The sequence below is a fragment of the Carcharhinus amblyrhynchos genome, chromosome 16 (assembly GCF_965287045.1).
Source record: "Carcharhinus amblyrhynchos chromosome 16, sCarAmb.v2.hapA, whole genome shotgun sequence".
Taxonomy (NCBI): Eukaryota; Metazoa; Chordata; class Chondrichthyes; order Carcharhiniformes; family Carcharhinidae; genus Carcharhinus; species Carcharhinus amblyrhynchos.
Genome location: NC_137339.1, coordinates 55,522,663 through 55,545,261, shown reverse-complemented (window position 1 = coordinate 55,545,261; position 22,599 = coordinate 55,522,663). Strand labels below are relative to the sequence as shown.

The window sequence follows — 22,599 nt, the reverse complement described above, 5'->3', positions numbered from 1 at the left end:
ATCTTGAAGATCTCTGTCAACCTTCCCTTTTCTACAGAAAACAACCTTAAGCTCTTCAGCGTTCTTGTGATAGGCATAACCTCTTAGTTCTCGCAGTAACTCCATTTTGCTCCTTCTCTGGTTTCTGTGTCAGGAACAGGAATTCCAAAACTTTCTGCATGTAAAGTATTCACCCAAGGCTCGAGTGTTAATAAAGAGCCCTCTGAATTCTAAATGGCAGCACAAGGACCCCAGGGAAAGAAATAATTAGGAACACATTTCTGCCTTCATTGGCACAAAGTTAACGTTGGGATCGTGTGTATATACACACCCCAGTGCAAATACTTGAAATATTTGAGGTATTGAGACTTGCCCGCACTCTCAGTCTGCTGTTAGCTGTGTTTCACTCCCTGTGTCTGCATCTCGGTCAGTGCAGCTTCTTCACTGTCAGACATGGGAACATATTTCCCTTACCTACTCACCCTCAGCATCCTCCTCCTCGATTCAACCTCCGCAAAGGGGCACAACTCTACTGGTGAGTTTAATCTTCTTTCTATCACTCTCCAAAGTGAACTTCAGATAGTTAATTAACAGGAAGCAGAGAACTGGGATAAATGAGGCTTTTCCTTGTTGGCAAGTTGTAACCAGTGGAGTGCTGGGGCCTCAAATATTTACTATATATGTTAATGATCGGGATGAACGAGCTGAATGTATAGTAGGTAAATTTATTGATATGACCAAGATATGTGGGACAGAGGTAGAGAATCTGCAAGTGATATAGTCAGATTAAGTGAGTAGGCAAATATTTGGCAGACGGCGTATAACTTATGAACTGGTTCACTTTGGCTGAAGAATAGAAAAGCAGTAGTGTTCTGGCACATCAAGCACATAATATTAGACTGCCGGTACAGCAAGCGATTAGGAAGGTAAATGGAATATTGGTGTTTATTACAAAGAGAATGGAATATCAAAGAAGGGAACTTTTACTACTGTTGTACAGGGTCTTGGTGAGACCTTATCTGGAATACTTTGTACAGTTTTCGTCTCCTTATCTCAAACAAATAAAGATCGGAATTCTCTGATGTTTTACGCGCCAGCAGCACTGCCAGCAAGAAAGAGAAATTGGTGCTCAGTCAAAACTCCATTCACAGCAGCAGAACTGAAGAATCCCAGCTGAGGCTGAGGTCGGAGGATCCCGGCCACAACTGTGTTAGTAGCAGTCCAGAGAGGATTCACTGGACTCAGTCCGGGGATGAAGGACTAAATCAATGGAGCAGGTTGGGCAGGTTGGGTTTATACTCACTGGAGTTTACAAAATTGGGAGGTGATCTTATTGAGACATATAAGATCCTGAGGGCTTGACTGAGTGGATACCCAGAGGATGTGGGGGTCTAGAACTCAGGGACATGGTTTAAAAATAGGTGGTCACCCTTTTAGACAGTGATGAGGAGACTGTTTTACACTCAGAGGATGGTTAATCTGTGAATTTCTCTTCCTTGGAAAATAGTAGATACAAAGTAGATACTGGCCTTTGAATGTAGTCCAAGTTTTTTTGTTAGACTAATGTAGTCCTTGAGATGTAGACACATCATAGTGCTGTTAGAGAGGGATTTACAGGATTTTGACCCAGTGACTATGAAGGAATAGCCGATATATTTCCAAGCCAGAATGGTGAGTGCTTGGAGGGGAATCTCAAGGTGATGGTGTTCCCAAGTATCTGCTACTCTAATAACTATAATACACTGACTTGTAGCCTCATGGCTGCCAGTCAGCTTCCAGAATCAAACTGGTACAGAAACCCGCACTGGCTGGGGTGATCCCCTGGTACTTGACTGGTTACGTGGCTTACATGACCCTCTCAACTAATTGTCCCTTAAAGGGGACAAACGCAACAGTGGAAATGAGGTCATCCTTTCCTCCCACAGGCCAAAAGTGTGTGGGTTAGGTTGATTGGCTGTGCTAAATTGCTGTTGGTGTCAGGGGGTTAGCAGGGAAAATATGTATGGTTATGGGGATAGGGTCTGGGAGGGATTGTGATTGGTGCAAACTCAATGGGCCAAATGGCCTCCTTCTACACTATAGGGGTTCTCTGATTCTAATCAGTGGCTGTTTTTCCAGTCTATATTGAGTTCATTCAAATTCCCCAGTATAACTTTTTGCTAATGTTTGCATTTCTCTGTAATTTCTTTGCAAGTTTTTTCCTCCATATCCTTCTCACTAGTTGGTTGTCTGAAGAATACACCGAGCAATGTAATTGCACACTTTTTGTTCCTTAGCTCTAGCCAAATTGATTCTTCCCCAAACCTCTGGGACACCTTCCTTCTCCAGCACTGCAATGCTCTCCTTAACCAAAACTGCCACCCCTCCCCCCTTCCTTCCCTTATACCTTTTCTGAAACCTTTGTACCCAGGAATATCTAACACCCAATCCGGCCCTTCTTTGAGCCATAACATCACATTTCCACAGGGCAACTTGGGCCTGTACTGTCCAGTATTATTGACCACAATGTGCATTCACACACACATGCACAGCAGCCCTGATTTAGACTTTCTAACTTATTTCCTTACTCTGACCCACCTATTAGCTTCCTATTTCCTTTTCTAATGCTCTCTATCTCTCCTAGTTTTCTCTTCACTTTACAATTCCTCTCTGATATTATCTCCTGTCACCACACCCTGCTAGGTTAGTTTTAAACCCTCTCCAGTTATCAATCTGCAAGGAAGTCAGTCCGTGCTCTGTTCGGCTGTACCCCCAGTAAGAAGTCTGACAACACCAGGTTTAAGTTGTCAGACTTCTTACTGTGTTTACCCCAGCCCAATACTGGCATCTCCACATCAGGTCAGCTGTACCCCCATCCAGCCTGCACAGTGATAGTGTGCTCTTTTAAGGGGTGAGTTATTGGGAGCCAATCATAGCAAGATGTGTGAATCTTACCTCTGCTTTGTGTATCATTATTTTCCCCCAAATAAACCCCTATTCACCTATCTGCCTTTTTTGGTCAACTCCTCGCAGCTATCGCATTTGGGGACCAGGTAAATCAGAGGTTTTGTGTCTGTTGCCTGTTACAAGATCTGTCATCGAATCATAACCCATTGGAATAACACTACTGCAACAATTTGTGAGTGACAAAATGCTCTAAATTGAGAAGTTAGGACCATTTGATGAACAGAGCCATGTGCCCAACATGTGGAGCAGCTCCAATTTCTTTTTAAGGGTCAATGAAATTGGGGCCAGTGGGGAGGGAAAGCAAAAATTAATCCTTCGAACCGCCTGCGAGCTCAAACTTACAATCTGGTTCGCAGCCTGACTTCTCCAGAGGCCTCAGGTACAAAAACATTTGAACAGCTGATTGGACAAATTAAAGAACACTATCACCCAAAACCATTTGGTTATAATACAATGATATGAACTCAATTCAACAATGAGAAACCCCAGGAAAGATGATAGCAGCATTCATGGCACGGCCAAGGCAGTTACCTGAGCAATGTGAATTTGGATCAATATTCAACAATATGCTAAGAGACAGGTTAGTTTGTGGTGTTATTAACCTCACCATACAAAAAAACTATTAGTGGAGATAGAACTTAGCTTGACAATAGTGTTAGAGATTAGGTGGCACAGTGGTTAGCACTGCTGCCTCATAGTGCCAGGGACCCGAGTTCAATTCCGGCCTCAGGTGACTGTGCAGAGTCTGCGTATTTGCCCCATGACTGAGTGGATTTCCTCCTGGTGTTCTGGTTTCCTCCTCGTCTGAAAGACATGCTGGTGAGGTGCATTAGCCATGCTAAAGTCTCCCTCAATGTACCTGAACAGGTGCCAGAATGTGATAATTTCAAGATTAGGAATAAGTCTTTAAGGATTGAGATAAGGAGAAATTTCTTCACCCTGAGGGTGGTAAATCTATGGAATTCTTTATCACAGAAGTAGTTGAGGCCAAAACATTGTGCGATTTCAAGAAGAAATTAGATATAGCACTTGGGGTTAAAGGAATCAAGGTATACGGAAGGAAGGAGGGAAGTGGATATTGAATTTGATGAAGATCCATGATCGAAATGAATGGTGGAGCAGGCTCAAAAGGCCAAATGGCCTATTCTTGCTTCTTTTTTGTATGCTTCTCTGTAATGAATGGGGTTCAAAACAATGAACTGCTTTGTCCTGGATGGTGTCGAGTGTCTTGAGTGTTGTTGGAGCCATGCCATCCAGGCAATTAGAGAGTATTCCATTACACTCCTGATTTGTGTCTTGTAGGTGGTGGATAGGCTTTAGGGAGTCAGGAGGTGAATTACTCACTGCAAAATTCCCAATTTCTGACCTGCTCTTGTAGTTACAGTGTTTGTATGGCTGGTCCGATTAGATTCCTATTAAGTTCTTATTCTCTCCAATATATTCCCCATTCTGGAGAGCTTTATTCTGCTGATAACTAGCTCAGTCGAATTCAACAATGTCCAAATTCTTTCCAATCATGAAATATATACATATATATATATATATATAAATATATACAAATGTACGAGGGGACCTTATTGAAACATATAAGATGATTAGAGGTTTAGATAGGGTAGACAGTGATAGCCTTTTTCCTCGGATGGAGAAAGCTAGCACGAGGGGGCATAGCTTTAAATTAAGGGGTGGTAGTTATAGGACGGATGTCAGGGATAGGTTCTTTACCCAGAGGGTGGTGAGGGATTGGAATGCCCTGCCTGCTGCAGTTGTAAATGCGCCTAGTTTGGGGGTGTTTAAGAGATCCGTGGATAGGTTTATGGATGGTAAGGGTTTGGTTTAGGTTAGAGGGTCATTGTTTTTTAACTGGTCGGCGCAACATCGTGGGCCAAAGGGCCTGTTCTGCACTGTAATGTTCTATGTTCTATGTTCTATAATCATAGATTCAGCTGTAATAGGTTTCATACGCCTGGCAGCATCTTTCTCAAAGGTGAAAGTGAAGCAACAAAGTTATGAATCTGGGCACTCTAATTCCATAGCAGTGAGAGAATACCCAGCTCAAGCACAACTCCCCTGTTCATTGTCTCAATTTCATAATTCCCTTGAGTGAGATTGTATGTCTGTGACTTAATCATTAATGATTATTTCTCACTTTGGCATCAAGTCAACTTGGGAACTAACTATGGGAATGTTCAGACTGGGCACAAACTGCCTTTTCACTGGGACTATGGGCCATGATTCTCAGAGAGATTATTCCTCACTGTATAAAGAACACGGGAAATGGCTGCAATTAGAGAACCACAAGAGCTCTCCAGAAAGTAGAGAAAGGGCTCATTCAGGCAGTAAACTGAGCACCTCTCAGCTAATCGCGTGCAATTTACCTTGGAACTTTGGTAGTGATATCAATATCAAGTTCACCATGATGTTCTCTCATTTCTCAATGATTATCTGGTAACTGATTGTGTATATGAGTCAGTGATAATAACAGCTACTAGCGTTGATGTAATGCTTGTAATGTAACAAATTCTACAAGATGTTCAGTAGAATTGTCTAGACAGTGAGTCTCACAATGGGCAGAATTGTGGACTGTATGAGGACTAGAATGAGACAAAGTACTTTCTCTTTTGGCTCAGCAACTGCTTGAAGCTCATATTCTTCCCAATCTCCTCACTCTCTCCTGCCCAGCTGCAGTTGGTGTTGAATACCTAACTGCTAGATAGCACACCTCCCACCCCGGTCTCAATCCAGTTAGCATGTTCTGGAATGAAGTTAAACACTGGATATTGGGTTCTGCTGATAAATGAAGAAGGACCTGAAGGAAGCCTGCTTCCCTGAGTTTCCAACTGCAAACCTGCAGCCACATGGCATGGTGGTACAGTGGTTAGCATTCACTGCTGCCTCATAGTGCCAGGGACCCGGGTTCGATTCCCGGCTTGGGTCACTGTGCGGAGTTTACATATTCTCCCTGTGTCCGTGTGGGTTTCCTCTGGGTGCTCTGGTTTCCTCCCACACTCCAAAAGATGTGCTAATTGGGTGCACTGGCCATGCTAAATTCTCCCTCAGTGTACCTGAACAGGCGCCAGAGTGTGGCAACTAGGTGATTTTCACAGTAACTTCATTGCAGTGTTAATTTAAGCCTACTTGTGACACTAATAAATAAATTTTAAAACACTGCCTCTCTAGAAATACCTGGGCCCAGGTGTATAGAACATAGAACATAGAACACTACAGCGCAGAACAGGCCCTTCGGCCCACGATGTTGCGCCGACCAGTTAAAAAACAATGACCCTCTAAACTAAACCAATCCCTTTTCGTCCATAAACCTATCCACGGATCTCTTAAACGCCCCCAAACTAGGCGCGTTTACAACTGCATCAGGCAGGGCATTCCAATCCCTCACCACCCTCTGGGTAAAGAACCTACCCCTGACATCCGTCCTATAACTACCCCCCCCTTAATTTAAAGCCATGCCCCCTCCTGCTAGCTTTCTCCATCCGAGGAAAAAGGCTATCACTATCCACCCTATCTAAACCTCTAATCATCTTATATGTTTCAATAAGATCCTCTCTTAGCCGCCTTCTTTCTAGCGAAAACAACCCCAAATCCCTCAGTCTCTCCTCATAGGACCTCCCCTCCATACCAGGCAACATCCTGGTAAACCTCCTCTGCACCCTCTCCAAAGCCTCCACATCCTTCCTGTAATGTGGGGACCAGAACTGCACACAGTACTCCAAGTGCGGCCGCATCAGAGTTGTGTACAGTTGCAACATGACGCTGCGACTCCTAAATTCAATCCCCCTACCAATAAACGCCAAGACACCGTACGCCTTCTTAACAACCTTATCTACTTGATTCCCTACTTTCAGGGATCTATGTACACATACACCCAGATCTCTCTGTTCATCCACACTATTCAGAGTCCTCCCGTTAGCCCTATACTCGACACATCTGTTATTCCTACCAAAGTGAATTACCTCACACTTCTCCGCATTAAACTCCATCCGCCACCTCTCGGCCCAGCTCTGCAACCTGTCTAGTCACCCTGCAAACTATGACACCCTTCCTCACAATCTACCACACCTCCGACTTTGGTGTCATCAGCAAATTTACTAATCCACCCAACTATACCCTCATCCAGATCATTAATAAAAATTACAAACAGCAGTGGCCCCAAAACAGATCCCTGAGGCACACCACTCGTAACTGAACTCCATGACGCATATTTACCATCAACCACCACCCTCTGTCTCCTATGGTCACAAGCTTGTGGATTCTGGGTTATGAGGAAAGATTGAAGAAATTGGGGCTCTTTTCCCTTGAAAGACGGCGACTGAGGGGGGATCTAATAGAGATATATAAGATTATGAAGTGTATAGATAGAGTAAACAGAGGTAAGCTATTTCCTATGGTAGAGACACATAGTACGAGGGGCTATGGGCTTAAGGTGAGGGGAGAGAGGTATAACACAGATATTAGAGGGAGGTTTTTCACACAGAGGGTAGTGGGGGTATGGAATGCTCTGCCAAGTAAGGTGGTGGAGGCAAGCATGCTAGAGATGTTTAAGAGTAACTTAGACAGGCACATGACTGAGTTGGAGATGGGTGGATATAGGAGATTATTTTAAATAAGGTTCATTAGCATTGGGGCGTCCCTGGTAAGATAAATGGATATGGTATGATAATAATGTCTTTTCTCTTTTTCATTCACAGGTTTTAAGTCAGTCCGCCTCGTGTCCAACGAGGGGCATACACGCGATGGGTCGTACTTGGGCTTCTCTTGGTTGTTCGAGATTGGCCTAGTGCTTCATGTCGTTAGTGTGTGCCTAAACTGGACCAGATACTGGGCAAGACGACAGCTCAGTGACTATCGCTGATTGCTGTGCAGACACATGGATTTGGGCCAGTGTCTGTGGGAGTTTGCGCATTCCCCCCGTGCTTGCGTGGGTTTTCTCTGGGTCCTCCGGTTTCCTCCCACACCCCAAAGATGTGCTATTAGGCTGATTGGCAGTAATAAATTGTCCCTAAATTAGTTTCCCTCATTGTGGATGGCCATAAAACATTAGACAAGGGTCATGGGTGGAGGGGGGGCTGGTGGTGTTAAAATGGCGGCGCGGGCTCGTTGGGCCAAAGGGCCTGTTTCCCGGGCTGTTTTGTTCTTTGTTCTTTGTTCTTTGATTCAAGTCCCACTTCAGAGACTTGGGCAGGTAATTCAGGTTGATGCTCAAGTGTGAGACGGAGGGAATGCTACATTCCTAGCTGTGCTATTTTTCAGATGAGATGTAAAACTGAAGTGCGTGCAACCAGGTGGTTGGTGAAGATCACCTAACACTATTTTTAAAAGTGCAGGAGTGTATGATCCTTTGGTGTTATGTTGTTACGTCCGCTGATAGACCATCACATGATATGTAGGGATATAAGCAGAGGCGTTTGCAGCATTTCCATCTTGGAAATGCTGCAAACTAAACAAGCAACTAAATAAACATGCATTGTGTTTGACTTTAACCCATCAGTGTGGCACCTCATTACTTTTCTTTTGTTCAAATTCCTGATCATCATTTAACAAAGAGAAAACTGGCAATAAGGGTGTGATGTGAGTGAGTGAGATGCCTTCAGCTCTTCACTTAGTCATTTAGGGACTTCTGATGCCCTCCTTCTGGGATCTTTCATTGCCTTTCATTGGGGTTCTTTTGTTGCCCTCATTTTGCGATCTTTCATTGCCCTCATTGGTTAGTGCAACTTTGCCTCAAGTACAGAGACACACAAGAAATGATCCAATGATGGGGAAAGTTATGGAAATGGTTCTAAAATGAATGAGGACAGAATTCAAGCTCAACATCACAAGAAAACTTGAGCTGACAGTCCAGAGTGGAGTTTTATTATGGGAAATCTGAGTGATTATCCTTTTGTGCCTGTGTGGAAGAATTCTTGAACATGAAGGACATCCAGGTGTGGTGAGAATGAAGGAACTGGCACGTGGATATTTTTGGTGGCGATGTTTAGATGCCTAAATCGAAAGGAAGTGGGACATTACATCACTACAACCCTTAGATCTATAGGAATGGCGACATCAGCCATGGCAACAAATACACATAGATTACACTGGTCCAATGGAGGGACACATCTTTCTAGTAATTGTTGTTGCCAGAAGTAATGATCTTGAAATTAATGACAGATGAACAGGATGATGTCAAGCTTCTAAAGTGTTGGAGTTGCATTCGTCTGGACAAATGGAAAGAATTCCATCAAATATGCCTTGTAGATGGTGGACAGGCTTTGGGGAGTCAGGATGTTAGTCGCTCACTACTGGATTCCCAGCCTCTGAACAGGTTTTATAGACACAGTATTTATGTGGCTAGTCCAGTTCAGTTTCTGGTCAATGGTAACCATGAAGATGCTGATAATGGGGGGATTCAGTGACGGTAATGCTATTGATTATCCTCAACACTGGTGCTCTACAAGGCTGTGTCCACAGCCCCTTAATATATTCGTTATACACCTATGACTGTATGGCTAAATTCCGCTCCAATTCCATTTTCAAGTTTGCTGATGACACCACCATAGTTGGTTGGATCTCAAATAATGATGAGATGAAGTACAGGAAAGAGATACATTGGTGCAATGGCAATAATCTCTTCCTCAATGTCTGTAAAATGAAGGAGATTGCCATCAACTTCAGGAAACATAGTGGAGGACATACCCCTGTCTACATCAATGGGGAATGAAGTGGAAATGGGAGAGAGTTTCATGTTTCTAGTTGGCCAGATCACCAACAACCTGTCTCTCCATGTTAATACTATAGTTAAGGAAGCCCACCAATGCCCCTACTTTCTCAGGAGGCTAAGGAAATTTGACATGTCTGCTGCAACTCTCACCAATTTTTATAGATGCAGCAGCCTTTCCGGTTGTATCACAGCTTGGTATGGCTCCTGCTCCGACCAAGAGCACAAGAAACTACAAAGGGTTGTGAACGTAGCCCAATCCGTCACCCACTGAGTCCAGCTACACTTCTTGCTGCCTCGGAAAAGCAACCTGCATAATCAAGGAGCCCACGCACAATGCTGTTGTCGCACCATTTCACCAGATTCTTTATCTCTTTCCTATACTTTCTCTTATCATTGTTTGAGACCCAGTCATATTCTATCCTATTTTCTTCTGTTGACCTCTCTTGCCCTCCAATCACCACATCCACCTTCCTTTGTGTTCGGTATGAGTAGAAATGCAAATCTGTCTACGACTCTTGCTCTTACAGCATGCTGCTCAAGCAGTAACATTTCATAATGAACCTTCCTCAAATGTTGTCTGTGTTCTAATGATGGCTGTTTAATTACAGTCACTGCTCTCCTTACACCTTCTCCGAATACATTCTTACATTCTGTGATTCGTTGTGATTGGAGAAAATTACGTGGTGTATCTTTGCGTTTTGCAGTGACTAAATTTGGAAAGTGTCCCCGGAAGCTGGTGGTTGCCGTGACGAAGCGGGGATGTACATGTGATGAGGACTGTCCTGGTCCTGACAAGTGCTGTGTGTTTGATTGTGGGGCTGTGTGTGTGCCCCCAGCATTCAGTAAGTATCATTCACTCTCATCTCTTATTGTTTGTCCTGGTTACTGAAAAAATACATCTGTCTGGAACCACCTGAGAAATCAACCTGGGAGAAGCTCTGAATTTACCTGCAGATCAGATTACACAAGAGCAAGGGGACAAGAGTAACATAGAAATGGAAAGCAGCCTTTTTTTTAATACCACCAATCAATTAGATCATGGGTGATCTATCATCTATCTCCATGTACCCTCCTGAGCTCCACATCCCTAATTTCTTTGGCTAACAAAAATCTATCAATCAAAATGATCAACATTGGTTAGATTGCCTCTTTACTTTTTGAATCCTAGGAAACACAAGAACAGAAAGAACATATTTGCACACAGTGCCTGTTTCAGTGAAACAAAATAAGTGATAGCCTTTCACTGGTTCATTGCTCAGGGCAATGCCTTGACCAATTGGAGTCAAGCTGTTTTCTTTAAAATTTAAAACAATGCTTGCCAGTTAACTGTAATTCACCACAAACTGGTGCTTTTCCCATGGTAATGCATCTGCCAATCAGAACCCACTTGCCAACCAGCCATCATTCTCTAGAAAGTTGTTGTTTGCCCTGTCATGGTATTCTTGTGTGAGAATGGATATTTTACATATTTTTTGGAGGGCAATATTGTGTTATTTTGTGAAGGAGGCTGTGTATGTGTAAATGATCGAATGAAGCTATGGAAAGGTTAAGCGAGAGAATTTATCGGCAAGAGTTGAGGGAAAAGAAATGCCAAATGCATGCATATGTATTGAAGCTAAGTCAAGTAGTTTGATAAGTCAATAGGTAAGATATAAGAATTTGCACTAGAGGATAGGACCAGAATCTTTCAGATATTACATTTCAAAGAAGAGTAAAAGATTATTACAGATTGCAAATCTTTCAGAAGTAAATAAGGGGAGATTATTAAATTTCATTTGACCCCAAAAGTGGGGGAAATAGGGAAAACAGGATGTTAAAATAATATTTTGGAAAAGGTGAGTTAGGAAGTGCTGAGAACAATGGACTGAAATTTATGATTAGTGAATGACCAATTACTGAGTTTGGAAGCATCAAAGGTGACACCATGGGCGCTGGTACAGGCAGTGCGGACTCTAGTACAAGCAGGGAGGGCTCTGGTACAGGCAGTGCGGGCTCTCGTACAGGCAGTATGGGCTTTGGTACAGGCAGAGAGGGCTCTGGTACAGGTAGGGAGGGCTCTGGTACAGGAGGTGTGGGCTCTTGTACAGGCAGTGCGGGATCTGGTACAGGCAGTGCAAGCTCTTATAGAAGCAGTGCAGGCTCTGATAGAGGCAGAGAGGGCTCTGATACAGGCAGGCAGGACTCTGGTACAGGCAGTGTGGACTCTGGTACAAGCAGGGAGTACTCTGGTACACCTGTACAGGCTTTGCAGGCTCTGGTACAGGCAGGGACGTCTCCGGTACAGGCAGAGAAAGCTCTGGTACAGCCAAGGGTGGGGTGGGGGCTCTGGTGCAGGCAGTGCAGGCTCTTTTACAAGCAGTGCAGGCTTTGATACAGGCAGGGAGGGCTCCAGTTCAGGCATTGAGGGCTCTGGTACAGGCAGTTTGGACTCTGGTACAGGCAGTGCAGGCTCTCGTACAGGCAGTCCTGGCTCTGGTACAGGCACTATGAACTCTGGTCTAGCTAGGCAGGTCTCTGGTACAGGAAGAGAGAGGTCTCATACAGAAAAAAGAACAGGCCTAAATTCAATTGAATTCGACACAAGAAGAAAGCCTGATGTCAGAGCCAGGCCAGTCAACAAAATAATTAGAAAATACTTCATCACATACAGGAAGGGAGAAGTGTGGAATGCTCTCCCACAATAAGTCAATGTTATTTCAAATTGATAAATTTAAATTAGACAACAATTTGGAGCTGTGGATGGAATAAGGACAGCAAGCAGCCAATTTCAAACTCATTTGAAATAAGCTGAGAGGAGCAATACTGGTCCAAACAGCTGGGAACGAGGCACACATAGGGAATGGGAAAGGAAATTTTACGTTTAATAATATGATCGAGCCTTACAATGATATGTTCGTGTTTCACAGGAAAACCTGGGGTCTGTCCTCAGAGACATGGCGGAGTTGGAGTGTGTGCAGAATATTGTACAGATGACAGTGACTGTCCAGATGATGAGAAATGCTGCAGTAATGGGTGTGGCCATTCATGTGTCGCTGCCCATAAAGGTACACATCCAGATACAATCAAACTGAGACCCCAGTAAACACACAACTGCTGCAGGTTTGGACACACAGATTAATAACACAGATTAATAACACACAGACTAACATATAGATCAATAACACACAGGTTAATATCACAGTTTAATGACAGAGATCAATAACACACAGATAAATAACATGCAAATCAATGACACCTTAGGTTCAAGATACACTCTCACATCTCAAACACATACAGGATACACTCTCACACCTCAGACAGGTACAGGATACACTCTCACACCTCAATCAGGTACAGGATACACTCTCACACCTCAGACAGATACAAGATACACTCTCACACCTCAGACAGGTACAGGATACACTCCCACACCTCAGACAGGCACAAGATACACTCCCACACCTCAGACAGGTACAAGATACACTCTCACACCTCAGACAGATACAGGATACAATCTCACACCTCAGCCAGATACAGGATACACTCTCACACTTCAGACAGATACAGGATACAAGCTCACACCTCAGGCAGGTACAGGATACACTCCCACACCTCAGACAGGTACAAGATACACTCTCACACCTCAGACAGATACAGGATACACTCTCACACCTCAGCCAGATACAGGATACACTCTCACACTTCAGACAGATACAGGATACAAGCTCACACCTCAGACAGATACAGGATACACTCCCACACCTCAGACAGGTACAAGATACACTCTCACACCTCAGACAGATACAGGATACACTCTCACACCTCAGCCAGATACAGGATACACTCTCACACTTCAGACAGATACAGGATACAAGCTCACACCTCAGGCAGGTACAGGATACACTCTCACACCTCAGACAGATACAAGATACACTCTCACACCTCAGACAGGTACAAGATACACTCTCACACCTCAGACAGGTACAAGATACACTCTCACACCTCAGACAGGTACAAGATACGCTCTCACACCTCAGACAGATACAAGATACAGTCTCACACCTCAGACAGATACAGGATACACTCTCACACCTCAGACAGATACAGGATACAAGCTCACACCTCAGACAGGTACAAGATACACTCTCACACCTCAGACAGGTACAAGATTCACTCTCACACCTCAGACAGATACAAGATACACTCTCACACCTCAGACAGATACAAGATACACTCTCACACCTCAGACAGGTATAAGATACACTCTCACACCTCAGACAGATACAGGATACACTCTCACACCTCAGACAGATACAAGATACACTCTCACACTTCAGACAGATACAAGATACACTCTCACACCTCAGACAGGTACAAGATACACTCTCACACCTCAGACAGGTATAAGATACACTCTCACACCTCAGACAGATACAAGATACACTCTCACACCTCAGACAGATACAGGATACAAGCTCACACCTCAGACAGGTACAAGATACACTCTCACACCTCAGACAGGTACAAGATTCACTCTCACACCTCAGACAAATACAAGATACACTCTCACACCTCAGACAGATACAAGATACACTCTCACACCTCAGACAGGTATAAGATACACTCTCACACCTCAGACAGATACAGGATACACTCTCACACCTCAGACAGATACAAGATACACTCTCACACTTCAGACAGATACAAGATACACTCTCACACCTCAGACAGGTACAAGATACACTCTCACACCTCAGACAGGTATAAGATACACTCTCACACCACAGACAGGTACAAGATACACTCTCACACCTCAGACAGATACAGGATACACTCTCACACCTCAGGCAGATACAAGATACACTCTCACACTTCAGACAGATACAAGATACACTCTCACACCTCAGACAGGTACAAGATACACTCTCACACCTCAGACAGGTATAAGATACACTCTCACACCTCAGACAGATACAGGATACACTCTCACACCTCAGACAGGTACAAGATACACTCTCACACCTCAGACAGGTACAAGATTCACTCTCACACCTCAGACAGATACAAGATACACTCTCACACTTCAGACAGATACAAGATACACTCTCACACCTCAGACAGGTACAAGATACACTCTCACACCTCAGACAGGTGCAAGATACACTCTCACACCTCAGACAGGTACAAGATACACTCTCACACCTCAGACAGGTACAAGATACACTCTCATGCCTCAGACAGATACAGGATACACTCTCACACCTCAGACAGATACAGGATACACTCTCACACCTCAGACAGATACAGGATACACTCTCACACCTCAGACAGGTACAAGATACGCTCTCACACCTCAGACAGATACAAGATACAGTCTCACACCTCAGACAGATACAGGATACACTCTCACACCTCAGACAGGTACAAGATACACTCTCACACCTCAGACAGGTACAAGATACACTCTCACACCTCAGACCACATACAAGATACACTCCCACACCTCAGACAGATACAAGATACAGTCTCACACCTCAGACAGATACAGGATACACTCTCACACCTCAGACAGGTACAAGATACGCTCTCACACCTCAGACAGATACAAGATACAGTCTCACACCTCAGACAGATACAGGATACACTCTCACACCTCAGACAGATACAAGATACACTCTCACACCTCAGACAGATACAAGATACACTCTCACACCTCAGACAGATACAGGATACACTCTCACACCTCAGACAGGTACAAGATACACTCTCACACCTCAGACAGATACAGGATACACTCTCACACCTCAGCCAGATACAGGATACACTCTCACACTTCAGACAGATACAGGATACAAGCTCACACCTCAGGCAGGTACAAGATACACTCTCACACCTCAGGCAGGTACAAGATACACTCTCACACCTCAGACAGATACAGGATACACTCTCACACCTCAGCCAGATACAGGATACACTCTCACACTTCAGACAGATACAGGATACAAGCTCACACCTCAGGCAGGTACAAGATACACTCTCACACCTCAGACAGATACAGGATACACTCCCACACCTCAGACAGGTACAAGATACAGGATACACTCTTACACCTCAGACAGATACAGGATACACTCCCACACCTCAGACAGGTACAAGATACAGGATACACTCTCACACCTCAGACAGGTACAAGATACACTCTCACACCTCAGACAGATACAAGATACACTCTCACACCTCAGACAGATACAAGATACACTCTCACACCTCAGACAGATACAAGATACACTCTCACACCTCAGACAAATACAAGATACACTCTCACACCTCAGACAGGTATAAGATACACTCTCACACCTCAGACAGATACAAGATACACTCTCACACCTCAGACAGGTACAAGATACACTCTCACACCTCAGACAGGTACAAGATACAGGATACACTCTCACACCTCAGACAGGTACAAGATACACTCTCACACCTCAGACAGATACAAGATACACTCTCACACCTCAGACAGATACAAGATACACTCTCACACCTCAGACAAATACAAGATACACTCTCACACCTCAGACAGGTATAAGATACACTCTCACACCTCAGACAAATACAAGATACACTCTCACACCTCAGACAGGTATAAGATACACTCTCACACCTCAGACAGATACAAGATACACTCTCACACCTCAGACAGGTACAAGATACACTCTCACACCTCAGACAGGTACAAGATACACTCTCACACTTCAGACAGGTACAAGATACACTCTCACACCTCAGACAGGTACAAGATACACTCTCACACCTCAGACAGATACAAGATACAGTCTCACACCTCAGACAGATACAGGATACAAGCTCACACCTCAGACAGGTACAAGATACACTCTCACACCTCAGACAGGTACAAGATACACTCTCACACCTCAGACAGATACAAGATACACTCTCACACCTCAGACAGATACAGGATACACTCTCACACCTCAGACAGATACAAGATACACTCTCACACCTCAGACAGGTACAAGATACTCTCTCACACCTCAGACAGGTACAAGATACACTCTCACACCTCAGACAGGTACAAGATTCACTCTCACACCTCAGACAGATACAAGATACACTCTCACACCTCAGACAGATACAAGATACACTCTCACACCTCAGACAGGTATAAGATACACTCTCACACCTCAGACAGATACAGGATACACTCTCACACCTCAGACAGATACAAGATACACTCTCACACTTCAGACAGATACAAGATACACTCTCACACCTCAGACAGGTACAAGATACACTCTCACACCTCAGACAGGTATAAGATACACTCTCACACCTCAGACAGATACAAGATACACTCTCACACCTCAGACAGATACAGGATACAAGCTCACACCTCAGACAGGTACAAGATACACTCTCACACCTCAGACAGGTACAAGATTCACTCTCACACCTCAGACAAATACAAGATACACTCTCACACCTCAGACAGATACAAGATACACTCTCACACCTCAGACAGGTATAAGATACACTCTCACACCTCAGACAGATACAGGATACACTCTCACACCTCAGACAGATACAAGATACACTCTCACACTTCAGACAGATACAAGATACACTCTCACACCTCAGACAGGTACAAGATACACTCTCACACCTCAGACAGGTATAAGATACACTCTCACACCTCAGACAGGTACAAGATACACTCTCACACCTCAGACAGATACAGGATACACTCTCACACCTCAGGCAGATACAAGATACACTCTCACACTTCAGACAGATACAAGATACACTCTCACACCTCAGACAGGTACAAGATACACTCTCACACCTCAGACAGGTATAAGATACACTCTCACACCTCAGACAGATACAGGATACACTCTCACACCTCAGACAGGTACAAGATACACTCTCACACCTCAGACAGGTACAAGATTCACTCTCACACCTCAGACAGATACAAGATACACTCTCACACTTCAGACAAATACAAGATACACTCTCACACCTCAGACAGGTACAAGATACACTCTCACACCTCAGACAGGTACAAGATACACTCTCACACCTCAGACAGGTACAAGATACACTCTCACACCTCAGACAGGTACAAGATACACTCTCATGCCTCAGACAGATACAGGATACACTCTCACACCTCAGACAGATACAGGATACACTCTCACACCTCAGACAGATACAGGATACACTCTCACACCTCAGACAGGTACAAGATACGCTCTCACACCTCAGACAGATACAAGATACAGTCTCACACCTCAGACAGATACAGGATACACTCTCACACCTCAGACAGGTACAAGATACACTCTCACACCTCAGACAGGTACAAGATACACTCTCACACCTCAGACCACATACAAGATACATTCCCACACCTCAGACAGATACAAGATACAGTCTCACACCTCAGACAGATACAGGATACACTCTCACACCTCAGACAGGTACAAGATACGCTCTCACACCTCAGACAGATACAAGATACAGTCTCACACCTCAGACAGATACAGGATACACTCTCACACCTCAGACAGATACAAGATACACTCTCACACCTCAGACAGATACAAGATACACTCTCACACCTCAGACAGATACAGGATACACTCTCACACCTCAGACAGGTACAAGATACACTCTCACACCTCAGACAGATACAGGATACACTCTCACACCTCAGCCAGATACAGGATACACTCTCACACTTCAGACAGATACAGGATACAAGCTCACACCTCAGGCAGGTACAAGATACACTCTCACACCTCAGGCAGGTACAAGATACACTCTCACACCTCAGACAGATACAGGATACACTCTCACACCTCAGCCAGATACAGGATACACTCTCACACTTCAGACAGATACAGGATACAAGCTCACACCTCAGGCAGGTACAAGATACACTCTCACACCTCAGACAGATAAAGGATACACTCCCACACCTCAGACAGGTACAAGATACAGGATACACTCTTACACCTCAGACAGATACAGGATACACTCCCACACCTCAGACAGGTACAAGATACAGGATACACTCTCACACCTCAGACAGGTACAAGATACACTCTCACACCTCAGACAGATACAAGATACACTCTCACACCTCAGACAGATACAAGATACACTCTCACACCTCAGACAGATACAAGATACACTCTCACACCTCAGACAAATACAAGATACACTCTCACACCTCAGACAGGTATAAGATACACTCTCACACCTCAGACAGATACAAGATACACTCTCACACCTCAGACAGGTACAAGATACACTCTCACACCTCAGACAGGTACAAGATACAGGATACACTCTCACACCTCAGACAGGTACAAGATACACTCTCACACCTCAGACAGATACAAGATACACTCTCACACCTCAGACAGATACAAGATACACTCTCACACCTCAGACAAATACAAGATACACTCTCACACCTCAGACAGGTATAAGATACACTCTCACACCTCAGGCAAATAAAAGATACACTCTCACACCTCAGACAGGTATAAGATACACTCTCACACCTCAGACAGATACAAGATACACTCTCACACCTCAGACAGGTACAAGATACACTCTCACACCTCAGACAGGTACAAGATACACTCTCACACTTCAGACAGGTACAAGATACACTCTCACACCTCAGACAGGTACAAGATACACTCTCACACCTCAGACAGATACAAGATACAGTCTCACACCTCAGACAGATACAGGATACAAGCTCACACCTCAGACAGGTACAAGATACACTCTCACACCTCAGACAGGTACAAGATACACTCTCACACCTCAGACAGATACAAGATACACTCTCACACCTCAGACAGATACAGGATACACTCTCACACCTCAGACAGATACAAGATACACTCTCACACCTCAGACAGGGATAAGATACACTCTCACACCTCAGACAGATACAAGATACACTCTCACACCTCAGACAGGTACAAGATACACTCTCACACCTCAGACAGGTACAAGATACACTCTCACACCTCAGACAGATACAAGATACAGTCTCACACCTCAGACAGGTACAAGATACACTCTCACACCTCAGACAGATACAAGATACACTCTCACACCTCAGACAGATACAAGATACACTCTCACACCTCAGACAAATACAAGATACACTCTCACACCTCAGACAGGTATAAGATACACTCTCACACCTCAGACAAATACAAGATACACTCTCACACCTCAGACAGGTATAAGATACACGCTCACACCTCAGACAGATACAAGATACACTCTCACACCTCAGACAGGTACAAGATACACTCTCACACCTCAGACAGGTACAAGATACACTCTCACACTTCAGACAGGTACAAGATACACTCTCACACCTCAGACAGGTACAAGATACACTCTCACACCTCAGACAGATACAAGATACAGTCTCACACCTCAGACAGATACAGGATACAAGCTCACACCTCAGACAGGTACAAGATACACTCTCACACCTCAGACAGGTACAAGATACACTCTCACACCTCAGACAGATACAAGATACACTCTCACACCTCAGACAGATACAGGATACACTCTCACACCTCAGACAGATACAAGATACACTCTCACACCTCAGACAGGTATAAGATACACTCTCACACCTCAGACAGATACAAGATACACTCTCACACCTCAGACAGGTACAAGATACACTCTCACACCTCAGACAGGTACAAGATACACTCTCACACCTCAGACAGATACAAGATACAGTCTCACACCTCAGACAGATACAGGATACACTCTTACACCTCAGACAGATACAGGATACACTCCCACACCTCAGACAGGTACAAGATACACTCTCACACCTCAGACAGATACAAGATACACTCTCACACCTCAGACAGATACAAGATACACTCTCACACCTCATCCAGATACAGGATACACTCTCACACTTCAGACAGATACAGGATACAAGCTCACACCTCAGACAGATACAGGATACACTCCCACACCTCAGACAGGTACAAGATACACTCTCACACCTCAGCCAGATACAGGATACACTCTCACACTTCAGACAGATACAGGATACAAGCTCACACCTCAGGCAGGTACAGGATACACTCTCACACCTCAGACAGATACAAGATACACTCTCACACCTCAGACAGGTACAAGATACACTCTCACACCTCAGACAGGTACAAGATACACTCTCACACCTCAGACAGGTACAAGATACGCTCTCACACCTCAGACAGATACAAGATACAGTCTCACACCTCAGACAGATACAGGATACACTCTCACACCTCAGACAGATACAGGATACAAGCTCACACCTCAGACAGGTACAAGATACACTCTCACACCTCAGACAGGTACAAGATTCACTCTCACACCTCAGACAGATACAAGATACACTCTCACACCTCAGACAGATACAAGATACACTCTCACACCTCAGACAGGTATAAGATACACTCTCACACCTCAGACAGATACAGGATACACTCTCACACCTCAGACAGATACAAGATACACTCTCACACTTCAGACAGATACAAGATACACTCTCACACCTCAGACAGGTACAAGATACACTCTCACACCTCAGACAGGTATAAGATACACTCTCACACCTCAGACAGATACAAGATACACTCTCACACCTCAGACAGATACAGGATACAAGCTCACACCTCAGACAGGTACAAGATACACTCTCACACCTCAGACAGGTACAAGATTCACTCTCACACCTCAGACAGATACAAGATACACTCTCACACCTCAGACAGATACAAGATACACTCTCACACCTCAGACAGGTATAAGATACACTCTCACACCTCAGACAGGTACAAGATACACTCTCACACCTCAGACAGATACAGGATACACTCTCACACCTCAGGCAGATACAAGATACACTTTCACACTTCAGACAGATACAAGATACACTCTCACACCTCAGACAGGTACAAGATACACTCTCACACCTCAGACAGGTATAAGATACACTCTCACACCTCAGACAGATACAGGATACACTCTCACACCTCAGACAGGTACAAGATACACTCTCACACCTCAGACAGGTACAAGATTCACTCTCACACCTCAGACAGATACAAGATACACTCTCACACTTCAGACAGATACAAGATACACTCTCACACCTCAGACAGGTACAAGATACACTCTCACACCTCAGACAGGTACAAGATACACTCTCACACCTCAGACAGGTACAAGATACACTCTCACACCTCAGACAGGTACAAGATACACTCTCATGCCTCAGACAGATCCAGGATACACTCTCACACCTCAGACAGATACAGGATACACTCTCACACCTCAGACAGATACAGGATACACTCTCACACCTCAGACAGGTACAAGATACGCTCTCACACCTCAGACAGATACAAGATACAGTCTCACACCTCAGACAGATACAGGATACACTCTCACACCTCAGACAGGTACAAGATACACTCTCACACCTCAGACAGGTACAAGATACACTCTCACACCTCAGACCACATACAAGATACACTCCCACACCTCAGACAGATACAAGATACAGTCTCACACCTCAGACAGATACAGGATACACTCTCACACCTCAGACAGGTACAAGATACGCTCTCACACCTCAGACAGATACAAGATACAGTCTCACACCTCAGACAGATACAGGATACACTCTCACACCTCAGACAGATACAAGATACACTCTCACACCTCAGACAGATACAAGATACACTCTCACACCTCAGACAGATACAGGATACACTCTCACACCTCAGACAGGTACAAGATACACTCTCACACCTCAGACAGATACAGGATACACTCTCACACCTCAGCCAGATACAGGATACACTCTCACACTTCAGACAGATACAGGATACAAG

General features: G+C 44.4%; 1 protein-coding gene across 1 annotated transcript in view; it reads left to right on the top strand.

The window, feature by feature from the left end:
- Nucleotides 1-351: 351 nt before the first annotated feature.
- Nucleotides 352-22,599, top strand: part of wfdc2 (WAP four-disulfide core domain 2) — a 44,702-nt gene continuing 22,454 nt past the window's right edge. Inside the window, exons 1-3 of the mRNA XM_080204507.1 lie at nucleotides 352-514; nucleotides 10,345-10,482; nucleotides 12,547-12,684. Coding sequence (XP_080060633.1) covers nucleotides 433-514; nucleotides 10,345-10,482; nucleotides 12,547-12,684 — 358 coding nt within the window. The 5' untranslated portion in view covers nucleotides 352-432. The remainder of the gene's footprint in view (nucleotides 515-10,344; nucleotides 10,483-12,546; nucleotides 12,685-22,599) is intronic.